Raw genomic sequence first — 12,530 nt, 5'->3', positions numbered from 1 at the left:
ATGTTGCAACTCCTACAGGTACAGGGGAAAGATGAGCGGATCAGGTAGTCACAGTGATCTCTACGAGAAGCAGAAAGGGATGGGGAGGGGAAGCTAATGGTGGGACCATGTTGTGGCTGGCGGAAGTTGTGAGGAATGATACACTGGATGCGTAGGCAGTAATTTGGCTATTGCTTAAACAACATTACTAATAAGGTGTAAGTGCATTTGTGGATCATGCTTAAAAGAGCTGTGAAATTTGCTAAAACAAACAAAAGCTTGACTGGCCAAAACATCCATGATATAAAAATAGGTGTTCAGAACAATTTAACAAAATTAAATAATGGGCTGAAACTCAATAACATAATATTCAGTTTGCAAATTAAGAGTTCTTGGTATCGGAGGAAGTGGGTTAATGTGAATTGAAATGGGTTATCATATAGAAAGCAGAGATTTGGAATAAATGGGTCTGCTTTTCAGGTTGGAAGGATGTAACTACTGGAATATCCCAGAGACTGGTAATTGGTCTGGTAGCCTAGTGCTATTACAGCGCTAGCGATCAGGGTTCAATTCTCACCACTGTGCGTAAGGAGTTTGTACGTTCTCCCCGTTACTGCGTAGGTTTCCTCTGGGTGCTCTGGTTTCCTTCCATATTCCGAAGAGGTACCGGTTAGTAGGTTATCATGTGTGTTATTGGGCGGCGCGGGCTTGTTGGGCTGGAAGGGCCTGTTGTCGTGCTGTATAAATAAATAAAGTTTAATTTATTTGAACAAACTGGGGGAGGGGACAGAATGTAATGTGTCCAAATTTGCTAATGACAGGAAAATGGGTGGAAGGGCATGTTGAAAATATTGTGACTCTGCGATGGAATATAGATAGATTGAGTGAGTGGTCAAAAAATTGGCAAATGAAGTTTAATGTGGGAAAATGAGGTTATGCACTTCAGTAAGAAGAATCAAAAGACAGATTATTATCTAAATGGAAAGAGACTTCAAATAGGTCAAGTACAGAGAGATCTAAATATTCGTCCGCATGAATCACAGAAGGTGAGCAGGCAGGTGCAGCAAGTTATCAAGAAGGCAAATTGTATATTAGCCTTTATTACAAGTGGTAGGGATGTTTTGTTACAATTGTAAGGAGTGTTGATAAGCTCACATCTGGAGTGCTGTGCACAGCTTTCGTCCCATTACCTAAGAAAGGATATACAGGAGACCCCCGTGTTACGCAAAGTTGCATTCCTAGAAAACCATCTGTGTCATGATTTTCTTTTTTGATTCCCCTTTTTCCATTAAATCCCATGTTATAAGTGGACATGCATTCTCACAGAATGTTTATCTTTCATATTCAACCATTTTATTGATGATGACAAAGTGACCCACTGCCGTTATTTAACAGCTGAGGCCAACATTAGACTTGAGGGTTGAAACAACTGAGCTTTAGACATTTATATTTTTAGAGATTCATATTTAGTCACTCAATACGATGGGATTTAGATATAACCTCACTGCATTGATTGAGTTGGCAGTCATAACCAAGTCCTCTTTGCCACGTCCTCTCCAGTCTGAGGATATGTGAACAGACGTCTAGAGGGACTGTAATGAAGGTTCACCAGATTGATTTCTGTATGATGGATTTGTTGTACAAAGCAAGATTAAGCAGACGAGAGTTATATTCTCTCTGAAGTTTAGAAGAGTGAGAGATGATCTTGCTAAAACTTTAAAAATTCTGAAAGGCCTTGACAGGGCGGAAGTGGAGTTGATGTTGCTCCTGGTTGTAGTATCTGGAAACAGGGGCCACAGTCTAAAAATAAGAGATATATTCAGGACAGACAAGAAATTTCTTCACCTAAGAGGTAGTGAATCTCCATAATTCACTATACAAGAGCTCTGAGGAAGCTCAGTCACTGAATAAGAGACAAGGGAGGGCTATGGGTAAGCCTAGTAATGTCTAAGGTAGGGACATGTTCAGCACAGCTTTGTGGGCCAAAGGGTCTGAATTGTGCTGTAGGTTTTCTATGTTCTATGTTCTAAGAAAGAGACCTTTTTTTCTAAGTGGCAGGAAAAAGTGACCCACTTTTTCTAGTGGGTCACCACAGGGATCATTGCTTGGACCATAGCTATTCATGATATCTTAATGATGTGGATGAGGGAGTTAAAACTATCTCCAAGTTTGTGAGTGACACAAAGCTGGGTGGGAGGGTGAGGTTTAAGGAGAATGCAGAGAAAGTTTAGGTTGATTTGGACAGGTTGAGGGAGTGGGCAGATATATGGTAGATGCAGTATATTGTGGATAAATGTGAGCTTATCTACTTTGGTAATAATAACAGAAAGGGAAATTATTGTCAGAGTGGTGATAGATTGGGAAAAGGGGAGGTGCAATGAGACCTGGGTATCCTTGCGTATCATTGGCTTAAGGAAGGAGGTGGGTGCGGCAGTCAATTAAGAAGGCAGCTTGTATGCTGGCCTTTATAGCAGGAGGATTTGAATACAGGAGCGTTGCTGTAATTATACAGAGCCTTGGTGAGACCATAACCTGAATATTATGTGCAGTTTTGGTATCCTTAACTGAGGAAGGATGTTCTTACTTTGGAGGAGTTCAGCAAAAGTTCACCAGACTGATTTCTGAGATGGTAGGACTAACAAATGAAGAGATATTAGATCAATTCACTAGAATTTAGAAGAATGAGTCGGGAGCTAATTCTAACAGGACTGGACAGATTAGATGTAGGAAGGACGTTCCAGATGGCCAAGAATTCCAGGACCAGGGGTCACAGTCTGAGGGGTAAGTCATTTAAGTCTGAGATGAGGACAAAAACTTTGGGTGTCAGGAGGTGAGTCACTCATCACATACCAGTCTCTGACTTGCATCTGTAGTCATTGTACTTACATGGCTGATCCTGTTGAGTTTCTGGTCAATGGTGACCCCAGATGGTGAGGGACTCTGTGATGGTAATACCATTGAATGTCAAAGAAGGGTGATTAGATTCTCTGGTTAGCAATAGTCACTTTCTGGCAGTTTTGTCACACAAGTGTTACTTGCCACTTATCATGGATGAATGTCATCTTGGTTTTCCTGCATTGCAGGCACAGATTGCTTCATTTACTAATTTGTTCCAAACAGAATTGAACATTGTTGAATCAACAGTGAATGTGTCCACTTTTGACTTTGTTATGAAAGGAAGGTCATTGATGAAGCAGATGGTGTTGGTTAGGCCATTATTCTACCCTGAGGAACTCTTGCATTGATTTCCTGGGTCTGGGATGATTCACCTCCAGCAACCATCTACCTATATGTGAAGTGTGGCTGCAACCATTTCTTTCCCTGATGCCCATTGACTTTAATTTTACCAGGGCCCCTTGATATCCCATTAAGTCAACTGCTGTCTTGATGTCAAGAAAAGTCATCTCACCTCACCTCTGGAATTAAGCTCTTTGGTCCAAGGTTGTTATAAGGTCTAGAGCTGTGTGGTGCTGGGCGAAATCTTAAATTTGTGAGCAGATTTTTGGCGAATAAGTATTGTTTGATAGCAGTGTTGATGATAGTTTTCATTACTATGATTGATGGGAGTGCTGTAGCCCACTGGTACCTTGGCAAGTCATAACATGAGTTAGGGTGCTACACTAATTTGAGGTCAGTTTTACTGTTGCAGATCTCACTGCTCCAGCTAATGGTCTCTCTTAACTCACAATATTGAACTTGTGTTCAGTAACAGTTGGAACTATTCACCATCCTACCTTAAGGCATCATTTAGTATTTAGAGCGTGGTTGCTAATTGATTTTTACTGTTTCCTGTTGTAATTCTGGAACTATTTATTGTTTCCAAACTATGGATCATAAATTATTAAATATAAACCAATGCATGTTGCACAGAACTATCAACCAGAATGCTTGAGCATTCCTTCTATGTCTTATCTTCCCTGTATCATTGCCTGCCCTGGTACCACAATGCCTCATTCCACAGTGGCTGCAGCATAAATGATGGAAGATCATTGACTTTCAGCAGATATATTTGAACACCACTTGAGGAAATGGCCCAAGAACACCCTGCCTCTGACTGCACCTTCTCAGCATGTCTCACAATTAGCTGGGTTGGTTTGCTGACAGGCAATGGTAAGGCCCATGTGGATTTGCAATATTGTGATTATCCCGTCATTCTGAGAAAGGGCAATAGATTTGTGCTGCATGTCGTGATTAGTCTTTCCATCACAGATGGATCTCAACAATCCTTGTGATATGTTGCAGTATATCTTGCTATGAGAGAGTCACATCTCTACCAGCTGATTAGCTACTACCCCAAGTAATGTTCCACCTTGTCCTTCAAGGCAGAGGTAAAAGTGTTAGTATCACACAATGTATTTGGTTAATGTAGTTGAATATCTGGCATTGTGTACAAGCTGTGATGTGGGTGTGGGTGTGAGGCTGGCAAGAGTTCCAGGTGAGTGAAGGTGATTGAAACCAATGAATATTATGTATATGCTAATTGATAGAGATTGTTAATAGCTATATGAGTGGTTGGGATATAGTTCACAAAGCAGTATCAGAGACAAGAGGTGCAGTTGATGGTATATGGTATTTAAAAATGTACTTATTGATCTTGAGCATGGTGTGAAGTCATTAAACTTTTTTCTGCACTGTATCCAGGTCCTTGGGGCTTTTGGCAATTATTCTAAGAACTCATGGTTGTTTTGAATGCTTCCTAGTCTGCTGGGGATTGATCATATCTTTCCTTTTGTTCAAAAAGCAAAAAAAGAAACTGTTGGAGGAACCCATTAGGTTAGGCAGCATTTGAGCAGGCAGAGTGATGGACCCTGCATCACCACTGAGAACCATAGAGGGGAGATAGCCAGGATAAATAAGTGAGAGGGAGGGATGAGATCGGGGGCTGGCAGGATTAGGTGGAACTGGGTGAGGATGGAGATTATGGACAGATGGAACCAGGAGGGGCAGGAATGGAGTTAGGATATGGCAGCTGGTTGGTGACAGGTAGGAACAGATAAGGAGAGGGGCAGGTGGAGCCAGGTGGGGAGGGGAGAGTGGAGGTAGAAATAGAGGCTGAAAAGTGATGTGGAGACACAATAGGCTGTAGATGCTAGAGTCTGATGAGTAAGAAAGGTGAGAGTGGAACTAGATAAGGGAGGGATGATAGGCGAATAGAATCAAAGGGGGGAGAGGAAAGGGGACCCAGTAGTTTAAGTGTTGAGGTAATAGGCAGATGGAAGCAGATGGGGGAGGGAAAGGAAACTGAGTAATGGGGGCAGGGGGGTGTTGGAAAAAATGGGGTAAGAGAACCTGAGGGAATCAGAAGCAGAGAGAAATGAACATGAGTGGGTTACCTCATATTGGAAAATGCAATGTTCATACTGTAGAGCTACCCAGGAATATGAGATTTTTTTTTAGTTTGTATTTGGCCTCACCCTGGCAGTGGAGAAGGGAGTTGAAATGGCATGCAACTAGGAGCTCCACATGGCCATTGCAGACAGAGTGCAGGTTCTGCACTGGGTCTCTGAAGTAGAGAAGGCCACATTGAGAGCACCAAATACTGTAGTCGAAGTTGGAGGAGGTGCATGTGAATCCTTGCCTGGCCTAGTAGGACTATTTGTGTCTCTGGATGGTGGTGAGGGAGGAAGTGTGGGGATAACTGGTGTACTTCTTATGACTGCAGGAGAAAGTGCCAGGGGATAGGGAGGGGTGGTGGGGAGGGATGAGTGAACCAGGGTGTCATGGAGAAAGTGGTCCCTGTGGAAAGCAAGAAGGGTAAGGAGGGTAAAATGTGACTGGCAGTGGGATCCCATTGCAGCTGGTGAAAATGATGATGATGTGCTGGATGTGGAGGCTGGTAGGGGGAAAGATGAGGAATGAGGGAATTCTCTCTCCATTCTGTTTGGGGGGAGGCAGGGTGAGAGCAGAAGTACAGGAAATGGAGGAAATGCGAAAGAGGGCTCCATCAACCACAATAGAGTGGACGCCACATTACCTGGAAAACAGGACATTTCAGATATCCTCTAATGGAAAACCTCAACTTGAGAACAGATGCAGCAGAGGCAGAGAAATGGAGAGAAAGGGATAGTGTCCTTACAAGAGACTGGGTGAGAGGAGGTGTAGTTGAGCTAGCTGTGGGAGTCAATGTGTCTTCAGTAAATGTTAGTGGATAGTTTACCTCCTGAGATGGAGACAGAGAGAGCCAGAAACAAGAGTGAGGTGTCAGAAATAGTCCAAGTCAATTTGAAGGCAGGGTGGAAGTTCATAGCAAAGGATACTTGGATTTTCAGAAGCCCTTTGACAAGATGCCACACATGAGGCTGCTAATCAAGATTGGAGCCAGTGGTATTACAGGCAAGGTTCTAGCATGGATAGAAGATTGGCTGACTGGCAGAAGGCAAAGGATGGGAAAAAAGGGGGCCTTTTCTCTTTGGCCTCCAGTGACTAGTGGTGTTCCCCAGGGATTGGTGTTGAGTCCGCTACTTTTCATGTTATATGTTAATAATCTGGATGACGAATTGATGGCTTTGTGGCCTACCTTGCAGATGATACAAGATAGGTGGAGGGGCAGGTAGTGTTGAGGAAGCAGGGAGTCTGCAGAAAGACTTGGACAGGTTGGGAGAATGGACAAAGAAGTGGCAGATGGAATACAGCGTAGGGAAGTGTATGGTCCTGCACTTTGGTAGAAGGAATAAAGGTGTAGACTATTTTCTAAATGGGGAGCAAATTCAGAAATCAGAGGTGCAAAGGAATTTGGGAGTCCTAGTGCAGGATTCCCTAAAGGTTAACTTGCAGGTTGAATCGGTAGTAAAGAAGGCAAATGCAATGTTAGCATTCATTTCGAGAATATAAAAGCAAGGATGTAATGCTGAGGCTTTATAAGGCATTGGTCAGACCGCATTTGGAGCATTGTGAGCAGTTTTGGGCCCCATATCTAAGGAAGGATGTGCTGGCACTGGAGAGGGTCCAGAGAAGGTTTACAAGATTGATCCCGGGAATGAACATTAAGTATAAGGAGCGTTTGATGGCTCTGGGCCTGTACTCACTGGAGTTTAGAAGGATCGGGGGTATCTCATTGAAACCTACGGAATATTGAAAGGGCTGGATAGAGTGGATGTGGAGAGTCTAGGACCAGAGGGCACAGCCTCAGAATAGAAGGACATCCCTTTCAAACAGAGATGAGGAGGGTGGTGTATCTGTGGAATTCATTGCCACAGATTACTGTGGAGGCCAGGTCACTAGGTATATTTAAAGCGGAGGTTGATAGGTTCTTGATTAGTAAGGGTGTCAAAGGTTACAGGGAGAAGGCAGGAGAATAGGGTCGATAGGGAAAAATAAATCAATCATGATCGAATGGCGGAGCAGACACGAGGGGCCGAACTGCCTAATTCTGCTCCTATGTCTCATGGTCATTCTGGTAAACTTCTTCTGTACCCTTTACGAAGCCTCGCATCCTTCCTATAATAGGGTGTCTAGAATTGCACGCAGTACTCCAAATCTGGCCTAACCAAAGTTTTATATAGCTACAGTATGACTTCCTGACTCTTATCCTGCCCTTTCCTGCCCTGACCAATGAAGGCAAATGCACCATATAACTTCTTAACCACTTTATCTACTTGCATAGCCACTTTCTAGGAGCTATGCACTTGGACCCTAAGATCCCTCTGTACATCAATGCTGCTAAGGGTCCTGCCATTGACTGTATACTTTCCCCTTATGTTAGACCTCCCAAAGTGCAGTACCTCACACTTGCCGAGTTTAAATTCCATCTGCCAATTCTCCACCCATATCAGTAACTGATCTCTATCCTGCTGTATCCTTTGACAATCTTCTTCACTGTCCACAACTCCACCAATCTTTGTGTCATCTTCACACTTACTAACCCACCTGGCTACATTTTCATCCATCTTTTATATAAACCTTCCGGGGGCAGACATGGCAGTGTAGCGGTTAGCATGATGCTATTACAGCGCGAGCGACCCGGGTTCAATTCCGGCCACTGTCTGTAAGGAGTTTGTACGTTCTCCCCGTGACTGCGTGGGTTTCCTCCGGATGCTCTGGTTTCCTCCCACATTCCAAAGACGTACGGGTTAGGAAGTTGTGGGCATGCTATGTTGGCGCTGGAAGCATGGCGACACTTGCGGGCTGCCCCCAGAACACTCTACGCAAAAGATGCATTTCACTGTGTGTTTCGATGTACATGTAACTAATAAAGAAATCTTATCTTATATCACAAACAGAGGTCCCAGCACTGATCCCTGAGGAACACCACTGGTCTTGGACCTCCAGCCAGAATAACACCCTCTACCACTACCTTCTGTCTTCTCTGGGCAAGCCAATTTGGAATCCAAACAACCAAGTCACTGTGGATCTGATGCATCTCAATCTTCTAGATCAGCCTACCATAAGGCACCTTGTCAAATGCCTTACTAAAGTCCATGTAGACAACATCCACTTTCCTACCCTCATCAATCACCTTCGTCACCTCCTCAAAAAATCAATTAAGTTTGTAAGACATGACCTGCTTCGCATAAAGCCAAGCTGACTGTCCCTAATTAGGCCATCCTTTTACAAATGTTCATAAATCCTATCCCTAAGAATCTTCTCCAATAGCTTCCCTATCACTGACGTGAGACTTACTGGTCTATAATTTCCAGGATTATCCTTATTTCCATCCTTGAACAAAGAAGCAATATTAGCTACTCGCCAGTGCTTTGGGACCTCACCTGTGGCTAGAGAAGATAAAAAAATCTTTGTTAAGGCCTCAGTAATCTCCTCTCTTGCCTCTTTCAATAACCTGAGATATATTCCATTAGGCCCTGGGGATTTATTCACATTAATGCTTTTCAAGAGACCCAATACCACCTCCTTAAAATTCAAAAAATCTCAAAATTCCCTGGCACATTAGCATGCTGCACACCACTCTCACTATCTTCTGTGTCCTTTTCTTTGGTGAATATTGACTCAAATTACTTGTTTAGTACCTCGCCCACATCCTCTGACTCCAAGCATAACTTCCCTTTCCACATACTGTTTCAAGAAACCCTCTTGGGTGCACCTAAGAAATTCTGCCCCATCTAAGCCTCTTACACTAAGGAAGTCCCAGTCAGTACTGGTGAAGTTAAAGTCACCCACTACAACAACCCCTATTGCTTTTACTTCTTTCCATAGTCTGTCTACATATCTGTTCATCTATCTCCTGGTGGCCATTGGGAGGCCTACAGTATAATCCCATCAGAGTGATTGCATCTTTCTTATTTTTGAACTCTACCCATATTGCTTCACTGAATGAAGCCTCCAGTGCGTCTTCTCTGAGAGCAGCTGTGACATTCTTCTTGATTAATAATGCAACTCCTCCACCTCTTTTACCTCCCTCTCTCATCAATGAAACCCAGGGATGTTGAGCTGCCAGTCTTGTCCCTCTTGTAACCGAGTTTCCGTAATGGCCACAACATCATAGTTTCATTTACTGATCCAAGCTCTAAGTTTATCTGTTTTATCCATAATACTCCTTGCATTGAAATAAACACATTTCTACTCTGTTCTTTAACCTGTCCCTGGCTGTCCTTACTTTCAGACTTATTGGTCATAACATCTAGCTTCCCCTCAATCCCTCTAATTGCTGACCTGTTGCTCTGATCCCCACACCCCCTCCCACCACCTTAAGTTTAAACCCTCCCAAGTAGCACTGGTTCCCCAGTGAGTGGTACTAGGACCACTGTTCTTTTTATAATATATTAATAACTTGGACTTCACTTTACAGAGTGCCTTTTCCAAATCTACAAATGACAGAAAACATTCTGTGGTGAACTGCAATAGACCTCAGGGAGATACGGACAGGATGATAGAATGGGCAGATGAAATTTAATGCTCAGAAAAATTAGGCATTGTATTTTGGGAGGAAGAATGAAATAGACAATATAAACTAGAGGGCATAATTGTAAAAGAGGTACAAGAACGAAGAGACCTGGGAGTTTATGTGCACAGTTCTTTGAAAATGGCAGGGCATGTTGAGAAAATTGAGCAAGGAAGTCATGGTTAACCTTTTATAAAAACTGGTTCCTCCACAACTGGAGTATCATGTACAGTTCTGAGTACTACACTTTAGGAGAGGGTGCAAAAGAGATTTGGTAAAATAATTTCAGGAATGATGAGATTCAGTTATGTAGATAATCAGGGAAGCTGGGCTTTTTCTCCTCGAGGAGGTTGAGAGGGAACCTATTAGGGTTATTTAAAATCATGAAAGGTATAATCAGAGTAGATAATAACTGTTCCTATTGTTAATGGGGTCAACAACTAGGGGATGTAAGATGAAGGCAAATGAACCATAATTGATATAAGGAAAAACTTTTTAATGTTGGGTGTGATTAGGATCTGGATTGAATTGTCAGGGGTAACGAAGGTGGAGATTCAAAAGGGAGCGAATAAGTTAATGAATGGCAAAAATTTGCAGCGCCATGAAAAGAGGGCAGGGGAGTGAGACTAGCTGGATTGCTCTTACAGACTTGACATTCTGAATGGCCTCATGCCATATTGTAACCATTCTGTGATCTTGCGAACTGGTGACATGAAGCAATGAATGTGTTAATTAAACATTACAGTTCACCTGATTTAGTGGTCTATTGAATTTAGACCCCCAGCATCTCCTTGCTGCCTCAAATTAATGGTTGCAACTATGATCTTGTATTGGAACTCTTGAGCAAGCATTATCTGGTGTAGTTATAACAGCGATGTGATTTCATTCTGATTATTTGTGATAGATGATTAAAGGATTGCTAAAATCATTACTGCATCTTGAAATTGCTTGACATCTTTTCATTTTTGTCTCAGATGTGTTAAACTGCTTTGGAAACTTAGACTGAAGATAATTACACCTTCAGAAGGAACCATGCATTTATCCTCGTATTTTTCAAATATAACTCAGTACAGTAAATTCAATAATCTGTGCTCCCACCAATTAACTTGAAAGGAGTGCGGGTTGGACAATTAGCACTCTGAGCATGACTCCCCACTGAAAGCACTGAAATCACTCAAATTTTAGATGATATAACTGCCATCAAAATTTTAGTCAGAAATGTTGAACTTTAATAAAGTTAAAAGGACAACATTTTACAAAGAGGTTGACTTTCCTCAGACCTGCCAATAATTATCATTCCAGTAAAAAAATGGCACCAAAGTGAAATATCTATTTGATACTGTCATAGGTCTGTCATCCTCAGAGTGAAAGACTTGTATTTGTTATTTTAGCATTCTGTGGTGACAGATCTCTCGTGTGATTTACACTGTGTTGTAGTACATGGTCTGTGGGAGGAATGGTCGCCATGGAGTTTGTGCTCAGTTACCTGTGGGAGAGGATCAAGAACCAGATCGCGGATGTGCGTTGCTCCACAACATGGAGGGAAAGCGTGTCAGGGCCCAGAGCTGCAAACCAAGCTCTGCAACATTGCACTTTGCCCTGGTTGGTATAAACACTTACTTTAATCATATGCCTCTTCAAAATGATTTTTTGTGATGGCAGGATCAATTTTTGCTGTTGTTTCTGTAGTGAGGATGATGACACTGAGAAACTAAAGTTAGTTGTCTTGTCAGTGTCTTGCAACAAGTGATTTCATGGTGGAATACTGAATAAAAAGCCTTAACCTGGGACAATTTAGATTTCTTATACATTTGGACAAATTCTGATTCAATCATTTTGATTACTGTTTTAAGGATGAAATAAGAAAGAAAACAGTGCCATAATATGTGCATTAACCTATCACAGTTGAAACCATTTGATAATCACTAGAGAGTGGCAGTCTTCATATCCTTTTTCTGAGAAGGTCTTGAACCCAGATCTGAAAAGAGTGACAATTACATTCTCATTATATTGATAGTATATTTTGATTAATTTTTGGCATCTAAGCATTTCACAAAAAATAGCCATTTAAGTTATTATATTTTCTAATTTCCTTGAATGGAGACAAGTGGATTTGTTCCTCCACATAGTTTACCCAATGTTGTTTGCACTTGAAGGAAGTAGAAATAGAAGATGCTAGAAATACTCAGGTAGCTTGTATGTTGAGGAAATGACTTTTTAATCAGAACTGGCAGAAGTTATAAATGTATTAGTTTTTCACAAATAATGTTGACACAGGGATCAAAATGTTCTTTTAAGCGATTACGTTGTTAAACATCTCTAACTCCACCAGTTCTGATGAAAGGACGTTAACCTAAGTTAACTTTCTTTCCCTTTCCACAGATTCTGTATGGTCTGCAAGGTTTTTCTAGCATTTTTTGTTTTAGTTTCAGATTTACATTATTTTGCAGTGTTTTTAATTCAAAGCATAGAATCTCAGAGGCAAAGAATTGTGCACCACAGAAGAATACTTGGCTCTTGGTATCAATGCCAACTCTCTACCAGAATATCTCACTAGTTCCACATCTCTACCCATGCCCCGTTCTTTGTAGTTGCAAATTTTGCTTCACCATCTGTTTATCTAATTCCTTCTCAGGCCACAATGGAATATTTGTTTGGTTAATAGTTACGATTTTTTTAAATCCCTCAGTCACACTGAGAGAATTTCAGTGCTTTG

General features: G+C 41.9%; 1 protein-coding gene across 4 annotated transcripts in view; it reads left to right on the top strand.

Annotated features, from left to right (window-relative positions):
- Window positions 1-12,530, top strand: part of adgrb2 (adhesion G protein-coupled receptor B2) — an 898,475-nt gene that overhangs the window by 345,676 nt on the left and 540,269 nt on the right. For 3 of the 4 annotated variants that reach the window (XM_052036166.1, XM_052036167.1, XM_052036165.1), the window contains one exon: window positions 11,252-11,416. The exons of the other annotated variant lie outside the window; for it this stretch is intronic. In XM_052036166.1, coding sequence (XP_051892126.1) covers window positions 11,252-11,416 — 165 coding nt within the window. The remainder of the gene's footprint in view (window positions 1-11,251; window positions 11,417-12,530) is intronic. 4 annotated transcript variants of the gene reach the window in all.

This window comes from Pristis pectinata, chromosome 22 (assembly GCF_009764475.1).
Source record: "Pristis pectinata isolate sPriPec2 chromosome 22, sPriPec2.1.pri, whole genome shotgun sequence".
Taxonomy (NCBI): Eukaryota; Metazoa; Chordata; class Chondrichthyes; order Rhinopristiformes; family Pristidae; genus Pristis; species Pristis pectinata.
Note: the sequence above shows the minus strand (reverse complement) of the source record. Positions and strands in the feature narration are given on the sequence as shown.